The following is a 20,127-nucleotide window of genomic DNA, read 5'->3' as shown; positions in this document are numbered from 1 at the left end:
GGGCACCGGTTCTAGTCCCAGCTGCTCTACTTCCGATCCAGCTCTCTGCTGTGGCCTGGGAAAGCAGTAGAAGATGGCCCACGTCCTTGGACCCCTGCACCCACATGGGAGACTTGGAGGAAACTCCTAGCTCCTGGCTTCGGATCTGCGCCGCTCCGGCCATTGCTGCCAATTGGGGAGTGAACCAGTGAATGGAAGACCTCTCTCTCTGCCTCTCCTTCTCTCTCTGGGTAGCTCTGACTTTCAAATAAATAAATAAATCTTAAAAAAAAAAAAAAACAGTGGTCTTCAAGGTGAATTCTTCTCTCCTTTTACCCTTTCTAGGCCTATCTCAAACAAGCCTATCCTCTTTTTTCTATCTCATTACTTGCTGCCCAGCTACCCTACTCAATAAACGTATATCTCTATCTCCATGACATGTCTAACTATTCCCGTCTCCCTAACTTTGCCTCCCTTTTCTTCTAGTTTTGCTTTCTCACCTCCTTTTGCATCTCCAAGTTTTGCCTATTCACTCAAGTTCCAACAGCAGTGCATTTGCCCTGACCACTCTAGCCCATGTTCTCTTCCTCCTCTCAAGTGTATTGCTTATATCATGATTTGAGATATACTTATATAGTCTTATAATACTACATAATTATTTAATATGTCTGCATCTTCTCTTCCCATAGAAACTTTAAGTTTCTCAGAGCAGTGATGAAGTTGTTTACTTCTTTCTGTCTCATAGAATGCCATGAACCAAAAGTACCATGCATATAGTAGGGGTTCAATAAAATATTTGTTGAATGAATGAATGCCTATAAAATTCAGATAATTAGTATCAGAGTTCAAGAATAGAATCAGCTCTATTGAACCATAGAAGACTGTCACCCGAAACCGTTTCTTTCCATTTGTAATGTTATTTCTACACCATTTAGAGTTTCCTGTTTTAGGCAACTTTTATGGTGTGTTTCATTTCACTTTATTTCCCCTCTTCAGCACCTCCCTTCCAGTGACCCCTGCCCCACCCCCAAATTCTTACACATTTGGTTTATTTTAAATCTCCCACGATTCCATAGCTAGCATCCTGTGGTGGCTTCACTAGCCACTCTTACCCTAACTTCACCTTCTTTCATCAACCCAAGCACTCTCCTCTCTCACACCAAGTCCATATCCTCTACTTATCTGCCTACCTCCTCTTTTAAGTATAGCTTTATAACCATGCTAATGTTATTTCCCATGATAAGAAATACAAATGGCCATTACACACATGATAATGTGCCTAACACACTTAAAAAAAAATCATCTATTATTTTTCACTTTATGTTTCTGTGTGGGAACAAACTGTTGAAATCCTTACTTAAGGTATACTAAGCTGATCTTCTGTATACTAAGATAATCGAAAATGAATCTTGATGTGAATGGAAGGGGAGAGGGAGTGGGAAAGGGGAGGGTGGTGGGTGGGAGGGACGGTATGGGGGGGAAAGCCATTGTAACCCATGAGACGTACTTTGGAAATTTATATTCATTAAATAAAAGATAAAAAAAAAAAAAAACCATACCATGAAAAAAAAAAAATAAAATAAAATAAAATCTACCCCATGCCAAAGTGCTCTGGGGCCTCTGAGCACATTCACAAAGAACACAGTGTGACTATAGGTGGTATTTTGTCAATTACAATTTCCTGAACTAAAAATAAATATAAATTTTGAATAGAAAAAAAAAAACAAATGTAAATAAGAACAAGAATATTCTTTCTGCCTAAGATTAAAAAGAATAATAGCCAATGCTAGTCAAAGTGTGAGAAAATGGGAACTCTCATACAGGAATGGTTGAAGTGTACACTGGTATAATATTTCTGGATTAGGATAAATCGTCAGGATTTTCATGTCTATGCTTCAGTTTCTAAGTTGAAATGCTATTTTCATTTACTTTGTTTTTATTTTGTTTACTTCATGCTTTGTACCTGCAGCCTTTAACTGGTTTTAGCCTCCTCCCTAGGGCAAAACATAAGGCTTGGGAAATTCAAACATACCTGTTATATACAAATAGAGTTAGTATTTTTTTAAGGTCTCCACTGGCCTGTAATGAAGACTGAAAACAGTAAGCAAACACAGAGACAATTTCTTTGTTTGAAGTGTAAAAGAGGATAGTACCTTAATTTGCTAATAGTCCTTCCATTCTACCAAGTGCTTATCCTGCTGTGTTCATATATGATTCTGAGAGGAAAGGGGTGGTGGTAGACAGTGTGTTTATCAGTAGAAGGAATGAATGGCTTGTGGGGATTATTTTCAATCCCAGCTTGTATCTCTCAGGCTTCTAGTCATTTTTTAGCCTGTCTAAATGAAAAGGAGACCCCATTCTAGAAAAGTTCCCCCCTCCCACCTTTCTCTAGGCCTTAAATCTCCATTATAAAACTGCTGCTAATGGGGTAGGCATTGTGCTGCATGTTAAGCTGCCACCTGTGATGCTGGCATCCCATATGGGCACCAGCCTGCCTGCTCCACTTCCGATCCAGCTCCCTGTTAATATGTTTGGGAAAGCAGTGGAAGACAGCCCAAGGGCTTGGGCCCCTGAACCCATGTGGGAGACCTGGATGGATTTCCCTGCTCCTGGCTTCAGCCTGGCCCAGCCCTGGCCATTGTAGCCATTTGGGGAGTGAACCAGTGAAAGAAAGATCTCTCTGTCTCCTCTCTCTCTCTCTCATTCTGCCTTTCAAATAAATAAATATATAAAATCTTTTTGAAAAAACTGCTGGTCAGAGACAAGACCATGAGTATTTTCAGCCTTCCCTGTTTTAGCCAGAAAGTTGTACCATAAATTACTCAGAACACATGAGACTTTGGGTGTCTTGCATTTATAACCAAATCTGTATTAGTGACAGATACTTTATAATTAAATTTTCTCTATACAATGCCTAATGCTTGTATTGGTCATAGTTTTCAAAGGGTTATCATATTGTACTTCTTTGAAAAAAACTCAAGAAGTTATGTGGAACCACTTAAACAAAACAAAGCAAAACATAAAATGTCTAAGATAGTGCCATTTTCCTCTATTCAGTTCTGTTAATAATGCCTTGATTCTGAGCTCTTACCATTCCCCACCTTTTAGAACAAGTTGTCAAAGAGGCCCCAGACAGGCCAGTGCTTAGAAAGGGGAAGTTCAATTACAGCTTACCATGAATCTGAAGAGGTATTGTCAAAATTCACTCAGGGCCAAAGTCCTACCTCATCCTGTAATTACAGAGGTCATAGACCAGAGGTTTATGTTACTTTTATTCCTTGGCTTGTTCCCTTTTTTATTGTTGCCTTCTCATCTCCCCTTCTTCCCATGGTTGCTTTCTAGATTTTCAGGTATTAAAAGCGTGAGCTCCATATATAGAGCAATTTGGCTGACATTTGTTTCTCTGGTAGGTGTGGAAGATGCCTTCAGTTTCACCTCCAAAGTCATGACTGTGTCACTGCACAAATTCTCCCCAGGATTTTTCCCAGGCAAGTTACCTGTGTGCTCCATGTTGTATTTCATAAATAGTACTGTAATTTCTCTATACATTTCTTATATGTTATATTTGAATACTTCCCTGCTGTTAATACCCTATTGGTGCTAGCCTAAGCAAAAATTTTACACAAATCACCTCCAGTGACAATAACACAAAGAATGACAACACTGTTTCTTTTTCCAGATGATTTTTATGGACTGTCAACAGACAGATCACTTATACTCACCATACCATCAAATAGCACATGCAACTCCTAACATCCTGATAATTTACAATGATATATTGATATTATGTCAACCTTCGAAGCATGAAAAGCCAAGCAAAGGAGTTCATCTCTTATTTTTATTTGACCCAGTAAGATGGAAACTAAGGTTTTCCACTTTCTTTATGGTTTTCCTACTTCCCCAACATTGTGGGTCATACTTACCTGTCCATATTATGTTTCTTAATCTCATTTCCTTAGAAACTATCACTAATTCAGCATTATTCTCTTAATTGACCTTTTTGAGCTTCTAATTCATATCAGAGAATCCTTTAAGCTGTCTAGGTCTCATGTTCTTAATAACTGATGACTGTGCTCCTCTCTGTTACAGGAACAGGTGATATGTGTGATGTTGGCCTGGGGAGGGGACGGTACTACAGTGTAAATGTGCCCATTCAGGATGGCATACAGGATGAGAAATATTACCACATCTGTGAAAGGTATGGCAGCAACTCTGAGACAGTAGCAAGTAGATTACGTTTCTGTAGGATTAGGTTGTCCCCAGTCTCACAGAATCCTTGTTTTTAAAGAGCAGTTTGGAAAAGAAAACCACTATATACCCAGACAGCTTTTACACACTGTTCATTATGTGTATTTTATCATGTAGCCATTCTCTGTTGGGGAGAACTGTGCTGCAGGTTCGATCTTACCTACTACCTAGTATTGGTTAGGGGCATCTCAAGAGCAGAACCATTAGACTGGCCTGCTAAATTCCATATCTGATAGTCTCTCCGCTAATGAAATTTGTGTGTGTAATTCTTTAACCTGGCAGGGTACATTTCAGTTTTCCATTTATGAAGACCTCTGTTCCCTCCACTGGTGTGAATATTAGAGAGCTGACTATAATTCTTTATCACATGTTCTTGTGTTCTATCCACCATGTTAAAATTGGAGTCAGAAACCTGTTCATTTATACTGTGGTTAAGAATCAAATGATAAACACTTGTAGGCAGACAGTTTGGTATCAATATGTAGATCACTGGAGTTGAAAAGTCCTACAGAATGGGAGTAGAAATTCACTGCTGACAATGGCATCAGAGACAGTAAGTCTGACTAGCCGCCAGTCAACACTACTGAGGGTAAGCAGTAGGGACTGACATTCTCTCGATCCCTCCCCACTCCCCTCAGCTTGCCTCCCATTTCTCCCAATCTCTGGTGGAAAACAGAGACTTCCCAAAGGAGCCTGCATGCACTGGCTATTGTCACTGGCAGTTGTATAAACAAAGTAGAACTATTAAAAAGTAAAAACTTTATGCTTCAAAGGTGCCTCTTAGCTCAAGAGATTTGGTAGGCCAAGTCATCATGCAGTCATTCAGCAGCACTAGCCTCTTCATGATTTTGATCATATCCCCTGGCCACCTCTGTATTTTCAGACTGAAAAGGCCCTTTTTTTTTTTTTGAACCTGCCACTGATGGTTTAATTGCCCTTCTTTGTTCCCCTTAGGCTCTGTTCTGTCCTTGAGATGTGATCAGAGCTACTTATATAACTACCAATGAAGATGCCTTGTGGTTCTATGTAAAAGAATTGTTTTGTTTGTCTTCTTCTTCTTTTTTTTTTTTTTTGGACAGGCAGAGTTAGATAGTGAGAGAGACAGAGAGAAAGGTCTTCCTTCCATTGGTTCACCCCACAAATGGCCGCTATGGCTGGCGCGCTGCACCGATCTGAAGCCAGGAGCCAGGTGCTTCCTCCTGGTCTCCCATGCGGGTGCAGGGCCCAAGCACTTGGGCCATCCTCCACTGCCTTCCCAGGCCACAGAAGAGAGCTGGACTGGAAGAGGAGCAACCAGGACAGAATCTGGCGCCCCAACCAGGACTAGAACCTGGGGTGCCGACGCCGTAGGCGGAGGATTAGCCTAGTGAGCCGCGGCGCCGGCCTTGTTTGTCTTCTAATCTCCTTCTTGACAGTACCCAACATTTTGTTGCTTTGTTGTTGTTGTTGTTGTTATAGCAGGAAACGAGCTTGTTCTCTTCAGTGTACTGTCCACTGGGTTTCCTAGAGCTCTTTCCTGGGTTTTCATTGAAAGGTCAGTACCCATCCTTCTGTGAGTCTAGTTTGTAATATCTGGCCCTCCCCAAATGGATCACCTTCCATGTGTCCCTATGGAAGCTCATCTGCCAATCATAAAGCCTCCTGAGAACTGCCTTTATCCTCCATCAGCTTGGTATTTCACTGCCTGGCAAAGCTGAGTATTATCTGCAGTCTTGAGGATTTCCCAATGCCCACCCCCAAAGAAGTCTACTACTTAACCTTCTTCATTCAGAAAAAAATGTCTTTTTCTCCCTTATATTGTCTCTGCCCCACTCCTTGCAGTAAACCACTTCCTCCTACATAACAAAAAGATTTAAATCCCATGATAATTCATGTTTAAAAACAGTCTTGGTATCAGCCTTAATTAGGAGCATTTAAAAAGTAAGTTTAGCCCCAAGGGAAAGATCTGTAGATTACACAAGATTTCCCTTTACTAGAAACCATTTTGCCACCCGCACCCTGGTAGATTGATGGCTTTTGCGTACAGGAGGCTAGCATTTATTAAAGATTATTCCAGCTTGCCTACTAAAGAACCAGACCTTCATCAGTTTATAGTTCCCAGGGCCCCCTTTGCCTGTGGAGTCACACCAGCAATCCACACAGTGCTCATCCAGAGTAACAGGTTCCAGGTTTTCATTAGAGGTACAATAAGTTTTTCGTTTGATTTCCTTAGAAGTCAGATCTGGTCAGGGCATTATGTGAAGGAACCTCTGATTCCAAGGGTGCCAGGAAGGCTTCCTGGTCCACGCATCTCTCCCATCTATTGGACTACCACCTGAAGTTCTTTTAAAAGGAAGAATACTTTTATTCTACAATTAGAAAAAAAACCTTAAAATGAAATTTTGGCACAACTAACTCTCCTCATCACCGCCCACGAGCCTTTCTTGATAGTACATTTAGAAAGGGTTACAGCATGAGCTCCCTGAGTATTCAAATGGCGCAGGAGAGGAAAAGGGATACAAAAAACAAAGAAACAAACACAAAACAATCTTCAACAACTACACAGTTTTGCAGAAGGCCAGCCCTGCTACTGTGTCACTCAGTCCCAGTCATTATGCTTTTGACTACTTCTAGTGTGTGGCTTGGAACCAAGGTCTCTTGCACATTTGCCATTATTACCTCTGACTCATCTTCATCCCTCAAAAGATGCATTAGACATAGAACGGGCTTCCTCTTCTTCAAACATCGTTCAGTATATCTACTGTCTCCTTTCATCCATTTTGTTCAGTGATCCAACTAGTTCTCTGGCTCACTCCTTGTGATATATAAAGGACCTCTTTGTGCTGACTCACAAGATGCTCTCATTTTTGTTTGCACCCAATTTCTAGTTTGTTTCCTCAATGTGAAATTCACTTACACTATTTTTTCTTTTTTCCTCCTTCCTTCCCCCTTTCCTTCCTTCTTTCCTCTTCTTCCCTTCCTCCCTCCCTTTCTCCTTTTTTTATTTAAATAAGGAGGATTCTTCTCCTTGCTAGAGCCTTTTTTACTTTGCCAGCTTTTCAGGAAAGAACTTGACAGTTTTATCTTTTTTAAAAAAAAAGATTTATTTATTTACTGGAAAGAGTTACCCAGAGAGAGAAGCAGAGGCAGAGAGAGAGAGAGGTCCTCCATCCACTGGTTCACTCCCCAATTGGCCACACACGGTTTTATCTTAAAGTTGGACATTACCCGCCGGCACCGCGGCTCACTAGGCTAATCCTCTGCCTTGCGGTGCTGGCACACCGGGTTCTAGTCCCGGTCGGGGCACCGGATTCTGTCCCGGTTGCCCCTCTTCCAGGCCAGCTCTCTGCTGTGGCCCGGGAGTGCAGTGGAGGATGGCCCAAGTGCTTGGGCCCTGCACGCCATGGGAGACCAGGAGAAGCACCTGGCTCCTGGCTTTGGATCAGCGCGGTGCGCCGGCCGCAGCGCGCCAGCCGTGGCGGCCATTGGAGGGTGAACCAACGGCAAAGGAAGACCTTTCTGTCTCTCTCTCTCTCACTATCCACTCTGCCTGTCAAAAAAAAAAAAAATGGACATTACCTCACCCTCTTTATAAGAAAAATTGACCGAGCTTCTTTTTATAATAGAGTGGATATGAAATCTTTACATTAACATATTCTTTTTTTTTTGACAGGCAGAGTGGACAGTGAGAGAGAGAGACAGAGAGAAAGGTCTTCCTTTGCCGTTGGTTCACCCCCCAATGGCTGCCTCGGCCCGCGCGCTGCGGCCGGCGCACCACGCTGATCCAAAGCCAGGAGCCAGGTACTTCTCCTGGTCTCCCATGGGGTGCAGGGCCCAAGTACTTGGGCCATCCTCCACTGCACTCCCGGGCCACAGCAGAGAGCTGGCCTGGAAGAGGAGCAACCAGGACAGAATCCGGTGCCCCAACCGGGACTAGAACCCGGTGTGCCGGCACCGCAAGGCGGAGGATTAGCCTAGTGAGCCGCGGCGCTGGCCTACATTAACATATTCTAACACCAAAAGACCTTGGGTTCCATTTTATGTGAATGATATTTTTGTAGTTAGATCTCCTTAGGTCATTCAATACTAATGGTGAGGGTCACTATTCCCACAAGCATTCCATAATTTCAGTGGCAGCTACTAGATTCAGTATTACAAGTAGAACCCTGTTGTAATAGCATAAAGAAACATCAACATTGCTCCTGTAAGCACACCTCCCCTTCAAATGGAAGCTTATTGCTTAGAGATCATAGAGATATGTTCTTGAATTAAGTGTAGAAGCACCAACCTCACCCACCCACCTCCATGTCCCCCTCCCCCACCTACCTATAAAGTTTGGTGGTAGAAGGAAGCTATTCTGCCAAAGGGAGGGTTTGTTTCCAAGTTTTGTCATCTGAAAAAGAAGACACCAGGTGTTTTCAAAAAAGTCATGGAAAATGGATATTATGAAAAAAACTATGCATGAATTTCAAATTTTTATACCATAATAAATTTTATGTTTTAATTCTATTTTTCCACCAACTTTCTGAAGTGCCCATTTATTGCTCTGCCTATGTTTAACCTGTTTATTTTCTAATTATATTTGAATGCAATGTTTCATCTATTCTCTGGAACACTGTATTGATGACACTGGGAGCATTTATAGTTAAGGATTGTGATACAGCACCATAAAAAGTACCTCCTTACTGTTGGTCCAAGAGAGGTTTTGATAAATAGTAGGGCTCCACCCTGAAATCTCAAATCTTGTAGGACAATCCATGCTACCTGCCACTGTGAACTGCCGAGATACACATGGAGTTTAAATGAAGAAATGCAGAGTAGCAGTTATATTTCGTATTTTGTATCCTGCCTATCATTTTATAGCCCTAGCAGCCAAAACATATTCTTTACTAAATATCTGATCACTGAATACCATAAGAAAACAATATTTCTGAGGCTTATAATATGTATGGATACATATACTGAAATTGACAGTGTAATGTTTTGAAAAAGCTCACATTAAGAATATTCAACTATTCAACTTTGTAAGATAATTAAATACAGACACTAGATAAATATTTCACCAGAAGGAAGACATCGTTAATGGACTTCTCAATGAATAGCGTTTGTGAGACTCTGTTAAACTGAAATCCTCATTCAGTCTTTATATTCACATATGCAAAACTTCACTAGTAAGAGCTATCAATTCAACCAGAGAAATAACTTTATTCTAGTAAACTACAGTTCATAATGGTAGTTAAAATAAGAATCTACCTGTACTTGGTCCTTGGCCTGTGTAGTTAAGTCCTGTGGTTTATATTATATAGCTCAAAATTTAAAGAAACCGTTTTTTCCCTGTGAGTCCATTGATCTAAAGAAAAATTCCATCAGAGACCCCAGAAATAAAAATAAAACAACTTCATATTTTTACTTCCTTCATTAGCAAAATATTACTTTTATATTTTCAAGAATTATTTTATCGTGTATCAGCTGCTTTTCTCATCATTTGTTCTATTAATTGGCTAGCCAGAGTCACCTACCCAGAAAGAACTTGTTGATTAGGACAACAGCAGGTTCATTAAGGAATAGCTTATTAAAGCCTAAGTTTTTATTCCTGGCTAGAATCTTTTTGTCCATCTATATTGAGCTCCTCTCACATCTAAAAAAAAAAGAGGAGGGAAAAAGCACATTGATAATGCTTAATATAGTATACATACAAAATGTTTTTTTTACAGGAAAATTTTCCTTAGAGTCTGGCACCACCCATCCCTGTAATATGAGATTTTAATTTTTAAAAAAATTTTTTTTGACAGGCAGAGTTAGATAGTGAGAGAGAGACAGAAAAAGGTCTTCCTTCCGTTGGTTCACCCCCCAAAATGGCTGCTACAGCACTGCGCCGATCTGAAGCCAGGAGCCAGGTGCTTCCTCCTGGTCTCCCATGTGGGTGCAGGGCCCAAACACTTGGGCCATCCTCCACTGCACTCCTGGACCACAGCAGAGAGCTGGACTGGAAGATGAGCAACCAGGACTAGAACCTGGGGTGCCAGCGCCGCAGGCGGAGGATTAGCCAAGTGAGCTGTGGCGCCGGCCAAGATTTTAAAAGTTCATGGAAAATGGAATTAAGCGGTAATACAAAATTTTCATGAACTTCCTGAAGCCCCCTTCTACAAATCAGTGATATTTGAAGCATAGGATCAGTTCCTGTGGGTGTGGGGCCAAGATTCACCTCTCTGAGGCCACTCTGACATTGCTGCAGAAGAATTGAGCACCTTAAGTCACTTTGTAGGGTTTTAAAAGTATTAACTAACAAGAAGAAAGAGGGTGGAGGAAAGAACCACCCAAGTGCATAGTTTATCATGTGCCTGGTACTGTGCTTAACATATGACATTGGTTCCTATTCAGATTAAATGTGTACCTTTAAATATATTCAAGCCATTTTACTCATTCAGCAAAAATGTATTGAGTATCTACTTTATGACAGGCACTGTACTAGGCACTGGTGGTAGTAAGCAAGACAAATGAGACTCCTGCACCTTGGAGTTTAGCTTCTAAGGGGGCACTTCTCCATGCCAGAAATTACACTGTAATTTTACATTGCTTCATTTGATCATTATAACCTACAAAGTAGACATTATCATCTTCACTTTACAGTGAGAAAACTGGAGAAAATATTGGCTTTTTTAAGGTCAAACAATTCATAAGTGGGGAAGCCAGAGTCTGAATCCACATCTGTCAGCCTCTTAACCATTGTCCCCAAAGTGTCACATGGAAGCATGAAATTTAATTGTTGCAAACAAAGAAAAAAAAAAAAACCATCCCAAGACTTCTTGGGAAATTTATCTCAGGGGATTGCAGAAAACCCCTTAAAAAAGAGAATCCATTTAGCTGTATGCAAATGAACTCAATGATCTATAATATACTCAATCCATTGTGTGTGTTTATGAAAGTACAACCTAGATTATTGCCAAAAAGAATCCCTTAATCCTGAAGATTTAATTGTAATTTTATGGACGGAAAACAAGAATAAATATTGCCAAAATTTGCTTCTTAGGTTTTAAACTCCTAATTAAAGTTTAGAAACATGAAGATTCTATAAATCCTCTTTTCCCTTCATTTTCATTGAAGAAAATCCCGACTTCCTACCTGAAGATAAACAATGTCACTTGTCGTTCTATAGAAGTCTTCTCATGGAGTTAGTCCTTTTCATTAGGTTTTTAAAGACTAGTATTGCAAAAGTATTTTTTAATACTATACATTTCTGCAACTGTAGGCGGAATTTGTACCACTTCTTGGTCTTGGCAGAAGGCCATGTCTGTGTATAGGGCTGATTCTCCATCCATACTATAAGCTTTTTCACCAACTGAATAAAATGAGAACTAAGGGACATCACTAAAGGACATTTAAGGGATATGTTTCCTTTCACTATTGACTTTTAATGTTAATATTTAAAGAAGAGATGTTTTAATGATGATAAGTTTTTCTTTCATTATAATGATAAGTCATCTAGAATTTATCTTCCACTTGGGACTCCAGACTCCTTATCATTCAATTTTAGAAGCAGGTAGATCTTCACTGAAAGAGAGCCCAACAATTATAATTTATTCCTTTGGGTTTGGTGATGTGGCAAAAGCTATCTAGATGCATACACATTCACATATAAATATTTTAAGCAATACAAAATTTTAAAATTCTCTTTCACTTGATGAGAAGGGATGAACTCTAGAAATTTCCATTTTGAGAACAAATAATTATAGATCCTTGCTTCCATATTCATCCTCATTTTCATTATATTCTGAGAGCTGGTGAAAATTCTTTATAAAATGATTATACCTCTCTTCATCAGGTCACAGTTACACTATCTTTATAATCACTAGCTCACTTTGGCCCAATAATAAAGGCAACTGAAGCTGTTAATTCTTTTTATAAGCCTTGTACCTTGAACTCAGCCCTCCATAAATAAGGTATTTGTGTTAAATGCTTTTGTTCTATATGATAAACTTCTATCCTGCCTCTCCGTGGTATGGCAGATACAAAATTGCCTATTGTTTCTGGAAAATGGATGACTCAGATACTAATTAAGTTCACTTTTAATGTTAGCCACAGGTGGAAATGAGGCCAGAGTAGGCTGTTCATTTATTCTTCCCAGTTTGATGCATCTTTTAAAATGTTAAATTCAAAAGGTATTAAGTGCCTCAAGAATGTAGGATAATTTGGAGGGGGGCAGATAGTGTGCTTCATTATCTGAGTTGTCCTGAACCTTTGGTCAGTGAGCTCACCCAGCCTGGCCCCAGGAAGTGTTTAGGGCTTCAGTGGAGAACTCGTATTTTACCCTCACCTAATCCTTAGAGCTTTTAAATCCAAGTGGTTACAGGGACAGTTTTCATAGTCTTCTCCTTCTCCCCTCAACCAATGGCTTTCATGACCAGTTCCTGAATGGCACCAAGTAGCCCTGACACCATGACAGCTTCCTACTCCAAACAAACACATATTCATAGGTGTTGTATTTTTCATTTATGTCAAAGAGGACAATATTCTGGATTTCTGTGGGTTTGTACTGTCACTCTGACGTACATCTTTCCCACTCTCTTCTTTTTTTAAGAAAAAGATTTATTTATTTGAAAGGCAGAGTGACAGAAAGGAAGAAATGGAGAGAAAGTTCTTCCATCTGCTGGTTCAATCCCCAAATGGCCACAAGGGCCGGGGTTAGGTTAAGCCAGGCCAGAGCTAGGCTAAGCCAAAGCTAGGAGCCAAGAATTCCACTCTGGGTCTCCCACCTGTGCCATCATCCTCTACTTTCCCAGACTCATTAGCAGGGAGCTGGATCAGAAACAGGGCAGCCAGGACCTAAAGCAGCACTCTGATGTGAGATGCCCAAATCCCAAGCAGCAGCTTAATCCACTGCACCACAACACTGGCCCCTCCTGCTCTCTTAGCTCTTACTGATCCCTGCCCCCTGGAGAAAGTGATCCAATTCTTTGGCAGCAATTTAACAGGTTCTGATGTGACAGCATGTTCTGAAACTATCCAGAGGCAGGAAGACTTCATTCCTAAATGGAAATCTTGAGAATTACACCCTTTAATGTAGGGTTGCACTGCAAAGAATCCCAAACTTGACTCTATCTGTGCTTGATAGAACGTTTTACCATCAAAATTCCTATTACTTCTGTAAGCTGCTCGCCACCATGTGCCTCCTACCCTCCCCTTAGGCTTCCTCCTCCTCTAATACTCTTTAGTTGCTGCTGCATCCCTTTGGTCTAGTCCAGAAAATCTACTGTTTACGCTCTGCTTTAACAAGTTATGGCTTTGAATGATGCATCTGACATTGCCATACACCTAGCAGCTGCCAGTACTGATGAGCTGCCTCACTGTGTTCTGTTGACATGGATTGTACAGAGACGGAGCAAAAGCTGGTATCCACCACCTGACAAAAAAGCCCACTGCTAAGCCTGGCTGGACTTTGCTCTGTGTGCACCATTACCTGTTGTGCTACCAGAAAAGATCCATAGCTATTGGTACTTAAAGAAAGACACTCTTCCCAAAGCAGCCGTATCAAATAACCAGCCAACAAGTTAACAAATGAAAGGATATGTGTGTGTGCCAGGGACTACAGGGTGTGTGTTTGCCTAGAGATGGGGCAAGTGCAGTTGAGTAGTGAGCTAGAGGTGAAGGGGTTCATATGTGCCAACTCCACGCAGGAGAATCCTGAAGAGTGAAAGGAGAGCTGGGGCAATGGAGTCGGGGGGCCATCTTAAATATATCAGGGGTGAATTAGAAAACTATCTATTCTCACTAACTCAGTCTAATTAGAAGAAAGCCAGTCTGAATCATGGAATATTTTTAAATGCATTTTTATGACTTCCAAGCACTGGACACGCTAGTAATTCAAGCTAGACTAACAGCATAGTACAGCACCTCAGGGAAGGGGCTCTAAGAATCATTTGTAATTAGCATATCAATTATTTGTATGTAAGTGGATGTGCACAAAGTGCATAAAAAGTTTATTCTCCTAAGTAGGACAAACATTCCCCAGTGCAATCCTGTTTACACTATTAATTTGCTTAGCCAGCCCTTTTTGTGCCAAGATAGATGTATGTAAGAAATGCTTATTTCCTCAGGGAAGAATGAATCGCTTCCCTGTGTTTAGTCCAGTAACTAAGAAGCGGAGCGCCACTTGATTGGTTTGGGATTTCCAGGATATGGAGTTTTGAATTTGCATACAGACTGGAGAGATTTCATAGGGAGAAGATCTGGCAGCCACTGCCAGAGACCCAGTTTCCCCATCTGGATTTCATTGAAGTGATCTGGATTTCATCAAGCAACAGGACACTGATCCTAAATGATCCACCAGACACTCTAACATAGGCATGTTTAAAATACATCCTGCCCCAGAAAAAATAACTGTTAAAATATGATGAGTTGGAGTTACTCTATGTTCAGTACTTAAAAGTAATAAAAATGCATTTCTTTTTAAGTCCCACAAAAACCATGCAATATCAAGTTAATGATGAAAATCAATCCCCAAACTCTTTCTTACACACCTCATTGTGTGACGGCATTGCAGAGATTTCCAATCATCTGGGAAAGGATATTATATTTTGATGAGCTGCACCAGGTGCTAACTATATGGCAGGATTTCGGCTTTGAATCTTAGGGAGGCCCTCCTGGGTAAAGAAGGGTGAGGGAAGGGCTAGGGGCATGTTTATTGTTAACAAATCATTATTGTCCACCTAAGTTTGAAAAGCAGAGCAATTGAATTGAAAAAGAAGAGGTATCAGTTATGTAGGGAGAGTAGAAAATATGATTAGGAAATGAGAAACAGAGATATCGGCCTGTATTTCTACCCATATGTATTAAACTGTGCTTTAGGTAAATTGTGAATTCTTCAAGCCTTAGAGAGTAAAAACTCAGTGCTGAGAGCAGAAGAACAAGCAGTAAATATACACACAAATGTTGTAACTACAGTTTGGAGTGACTCCAGCTTTCCCCTTTCCCCCAAGGGCATCACTATCCGGGGTCTGCAAAGGCCAAATAGCTGTTTGGCTTCCAATCTGATTTTTTGCCTAAGAAATCAGAGAAGTCGGTTTCAATTTTAATAATATATTCTCCCAACCTCTATATAACAGAAAGGCACTTGTGTTTCTTCCCTTCTTAAAGTGAATTTTGTGTTTGGTGAAAGGTAATAGATTGGCAGCACTGGAAAATGAATTACTGTATTCCCAGAACAGGTATAACTGGGCAGTGACACTATGAAATTTCTCTCTGCCTGTGGGGACCATTAGAGTACTATTCAGGAAGTCACTGCTATGGTGTACTGTGCTGAACTCAACAGTATCCTAGTGGGCTGAAAGAATTAACATAGCACTTGAAGGGGCTGACTCAAGGTCATTCATTTATTCATTCAACATTATGGAGTGCTTACTATGTACCTGGTCCTGGTGCTGGAAGGAGACTTTCACAAATGTTATATCATTTACTCCTCACAGTAACCCAGAGTGGGGAGGGGGGGGAATATTATTCTCATTTTATGGAGAAGGAAGCAGATGCAGAGAAGTGAAGTGATTTGCCCAGGTTGCCATGCAAATGCAGAATCCAAGTCTGTCAGACTCCGCGTCCGGTCTTCTTCCTGAACTGGGTGCTGTGGAAGTTGCAAAGGAGAATGGATGAGATTTACGCGCAAATGATGTGATACAAAGCAGAATGCAGTCTGCGCTCTAAGCGGTCCTGGTGGTTACAGAGCAGTGAATGTCCTACCCCAGATCAAATAAAGGACCATTAGCACAGCTAGCCTTAGGATTCACTTGTATTCTTCAAGTCATCTTCCATTCTATGTTGTTTGTTAGCTTAGCTCTCCAAGCCAGCCTGCCTCTCTGCACACCCCACCCCCTGCTCAGATAATATACACTCTGCTTGCTGGGGCCTCTGGCCTTTCAGAATGTAGTGAGCCAAAGAGCACTGGGACTTGGTGATGAGAGCATTGGATTCAAATTAGAATTAGTGTTCTAATTCTAGCTCTGACGATTCACTCCAGGCCACTGGTAAGGTCCTTTAGTCCTGGATGACTCACTTTCCCTTGTGTGAATGAAAATGGTTTACTTCCAAGAGGTATAGTGAGAGATAAGCAATAATACACTAAAAATAGTGCACAGCCCTTTCGGTTGCCAAGGTGACACATAATTGATGAGTAGAATTACTTACTACAAGGCATGGTAGAAAGAGATGCCAATTAGAATCTATGTTTCTATATAATGGACTCAACAATGACAGTAAAGATGTCCCTTTAAAATGTGAAGAAAGTGCATCTTGAAAATTAAAACAGCAAAAGGAATGGGAAGTTATTTGGTGAATGGTTGGTTGACTTGGGGGTTTGAGGTTTCTTTTTTATTTTATGGGTTTAGGTTTTTTGTTTTATGTATTTTAGCTGCCCATGAAAACAGTACAGCTTGTCTGATGCAAAAAGCAGAAAAAGAAACTTATAGGAAATTAAATGTCTTCTGGATATGTCCAAGAGGCAGCCATGGCCCCCAACAAAATGACACATCATCCTCACGGCAGGGAGCCCCCCTCCAATCCCTGTATCCCTGAGCTATTTGTAATAGATATTCGGGAATCACTGAGGCTTTTACCATATGCTGAGTCCCCTGGCAGGGTGAGTTGTTGTAGAATGAGTCAGCAGTACCTGAGCTGAGATAGGATTGAGGGAAATTAGAGAAAAACTACCTAGGAGAAGCTCAACAGCTCCCATTTGGGACTGATTAGTAATACTTTGGGTCCTTGACACAATCCCCCTCTGAATCCCATCAAATGCAACAGGTTTAAAATTTATGTCTTAGAAAGGGCTCTTGCTGCTGGCAATACCTTTTCTCAGGCTGACTTTGGGAGCTCAAAGCATTAGTAACATATTTCCCTCTTCTCTCCCTCTGCATCCTACCCTTCTTGGCTTTTCAACTTTGAATTTGTCATTCCTTTTATCAATATAGAGGCAATCACCAGAGGATGCTGAGAGTGCCCTGTTGGGAAACAAGATGAGGACAAGGCTGGTCCAGGTGGGAATTCAAGCCTCTAAGTCAGGAGACCAACCTGCTGGCAGCAGGTTCCCATCAGAGGCCTGGCTGGAGGGACAAATTAGGGTTTCCACACCAGCACCAACGAAGAGTAACAGTAATGCCATTCCTCTGGCATCTCATTGCCCTGAAATGAATCCTTTAGCATTTTAATTATTTGAAAAACAAAACAAAACAAGACATGTTCATCCCCTGGTTATTAGAGGGAAAGTGGCACCTGTGAATGATCTCAGGAGTTCCCAGTAGAAACTGCGGTCCACCCTGATGGAATAAATGATAGCTCTCCAATTTTGTTCTTGGGCTTTTCTTTGACCGAAAAGCATCATTAATGTCATCACCCCTGGTTTTTATCCTCCTAAATAAACACCTCCTCCTCCAAATCAAGGCCCTTAGATGCAGCTGCCACCACTCCGCCTCATTTGCATAGCCTTGTCTAAGAACCAGACCGCTGAATGCTGAGGGATCAGGTTTCTCATCAAGAAAGCTGCATTTCAAATGAATATCTTGTGTATTTATAGAGAAGTTACTAATGTAGCATAATGTGATGCCTGTCCTCCCCCTCCTTTTGGGTAAGAGATTTTATACTGTCACAAAACCTGAAATTAATGATTTGCTGTATGGCAAACAGTGCTGATACAGTGGTTGGGGAAACTTTCCCAAAAGCAGTCTGGAGTGATATTTCATTCATTTATTCAATTAACAACTATTTATTGAATGCCTATTGCCTATAAGTTATTGACTTTACTCTCAAGGAAGTTAGTGGAAATTTATAAATGATAGATAGTAGAGACTGATTTTCATGTTTCAATTTGAATAAAATATTTGAATAAAATGAAATCTAGACAGTTATAGTAATCCTAAAAGTGCTGTGGGCATGCAAAGGAAGAAAATAATTCAGAAAATCCTTATGTGAGGAGGTAAAATTTCATCTGGGTTTTAAAGGGTAGCTAATTACTATATTTTTACAAAGTATGTGACTGTGTATGTATGTTTATGAAATGTGTCAAGTTTGAATGCACAGAGATTGCAGGGAAGGATGTTCTAGTGGATACAGCGAGATCAAAGTCAGGAGAGGCTAAGCTATGTACAAAGAAGAGCAGTGGTTTAGTTTGGACTCTAAAGTGCATGAGAAAGAGGAACTGCAAAGACGATTGGAACAGTGTGTGGGAACCACATCAGGGAAGAGCTGAATCCTTAGCTCTGAAAATGTGTACCATATTCTCTAAGTATCTGGGGAGCCACTGAAGGTTTTGGAATGAGGGAAGACAAAGATCAGAGCTTGCCTAGGAAGATTAGCATTTGAAAAATAATAATACTTTGGCTGCTACTGCTGCTGCTATTATCTGAAAAAATGTGGGTGAAGTGGCTGGCACAGGGCCTGAGGCATAGTAGCTCAACAGGTTGTGTGAGCAAGTATTGTAGTGGTTTGGAGCACAGACTCTGGTGTAAGGCTGCCTGAGTTCAGAAAACTAGCTCTGTCACATAACAGCTGTGTGATCTTGTGCAGATTTCTTAATCTCTCCATGCTGCAATTTCCCTATCTGTAAAATAGGATTAATAATAATACCTATCTTATAAATTGTTATAAGGGTTAAAGGAGCTAATACAAGGGAGGCATTTGGCTTAGAAGTTAAGGCAGCCCTTGGGACACCCACATCTCATATTGGAGTTTGAGTCCTGGCTTTGCTTCCCATTCTAGCTTCCTGCTAATGCATTCCCTGGGAGGCAGCAGACGATGGTTAAAGTATTTGGGTCCCTATCACCGATGTGGGAGAGGCACACTGAGTTCCACACTCCTTACTTTGGCCTTGCCCAACCAGATTGGAGTTTCTTTCTCTCTCCCCTTCCCTCCCTCCCCCCCACCCCCGTCGTGGATGGCAGTTCTTTTTTGTTTTTATTAACTGATGGGAGTTCTCTCTCTTTTTCTGCCTTTGAAATGCTAAATAATTTTTTAAATTAGCTAATACATAAAGTGCACACAACAGTACTATTTTGAACAAAATGCTCAGTAAATGTTAACTGCTATTATTATCATCTTTGTGGAGGAGATGGAATTTGATGTTGTCCTTAAAGAATCGCTATGATGTAGACATTTAGAAAGGAAGTATACGACAAAGAGCATGCTTGTAAGAAGACACAAGGTGAGGTGAACAAGGGAGTATATTGTGAGTTAAGGGGTTATTGGAAAATAAAATTTAAATTTAAAAAGTAGGCCAGAGTTAGATCATGAAGGACTTTGGATCATAGCCTAAGAATTCTAAGTGTTATCTAAAGACAATGGAGGGACAGTGGAATCTTTTGAATATGGAAGTGACTTCATCAAAACTACCCCTAAGGAAAATTAATCTGATGAGAGAGAGGGAGAAAAAGAGAGAGAGAGAGAGAGAGAGAGAGAGAGAGAGAGAGAGAGAGATGGATTAGAGAGGGAAGAAATTTGAGGCAGGAAAACTAATTAGGAAACCATTTGTATAACCCATGAAGGAGCTCATTAAAGGCTAAAGTACTGCAGTGGGAGAGTAGAGGAGGGATTGGGAGAGAGGTTGGTTGAAAACTGGTAATTGAAGAGGAGCAGGGAAAGGGAGGAATCAGAAAGGACTTCATAGTTTTGAACATGGGTGACTGAAAGGATGAATATCATTAACAGAGATAAGGGATAGAAGAGGTAAGATTATAGGTTCGGCATGGTCAAAATGGAGCTGTAAGTTACAACTAACTTCTCTGCATAATTTGACAGACTGATCCTAAAATTAAATGGAAATTCAACCCAGAATAGCTAAACCTATATCTTGAAAAGGAAGGACAAAGTTGGAAAACTCATACTTGCAACCTTCCAAACTGACTACAAAGCTACTGTAATCAAGACAGTGTGGTACTGGCGTGA

At 40.8% G+C, this 20,127-nt stretch overlaps 1 protein-coding gene across 4 annotated transcripts in view; it reads left to right on the top strand.

The window, feature by feature from the left end:
• The window catches only part of HDAC8 (histone deacetylase 8), a 256,056-nt gene that overhangs the window by 84,113 nt on the left and 151,816 nt on the right, over positions 1-20,127 (top strand). For all 4 annotated transcript variants that reach the window (XM_017349748.3, XM_008272803.4, XM_008272804.4 and 1 more), the window contains exons 6-7: positions 3,390-3,467; positions 4,069-4,177. In XM_017349748.3, the coding sequence (XP_017205237.1) occupies positions 3,390-3,467; positions 4,069-4,177 (187 nt within the window). The remainder of the gene's footprint in view (positions 1-3,389; positions 3,468-4,068; positions 4,178-20,127) is intronic.

Source organism: Oryctolagus cuniculus, chromosome X, assembly GCF_964237555.1.
Source record: "Oryctolagus cuniculus chromosome X, mOryCun1.1, whole genome shotgun sequence".
Classification (NCBI taxonomy): Eukaryota; Metazoa; Chordata; class Mammalia; order Lagomorpha; family Leporidae; genus Oryctolagus; species Oryctolagus cuniculus.
This window is presented reverse-complemented; position numbering and strand designations above follow the sequence as displayed.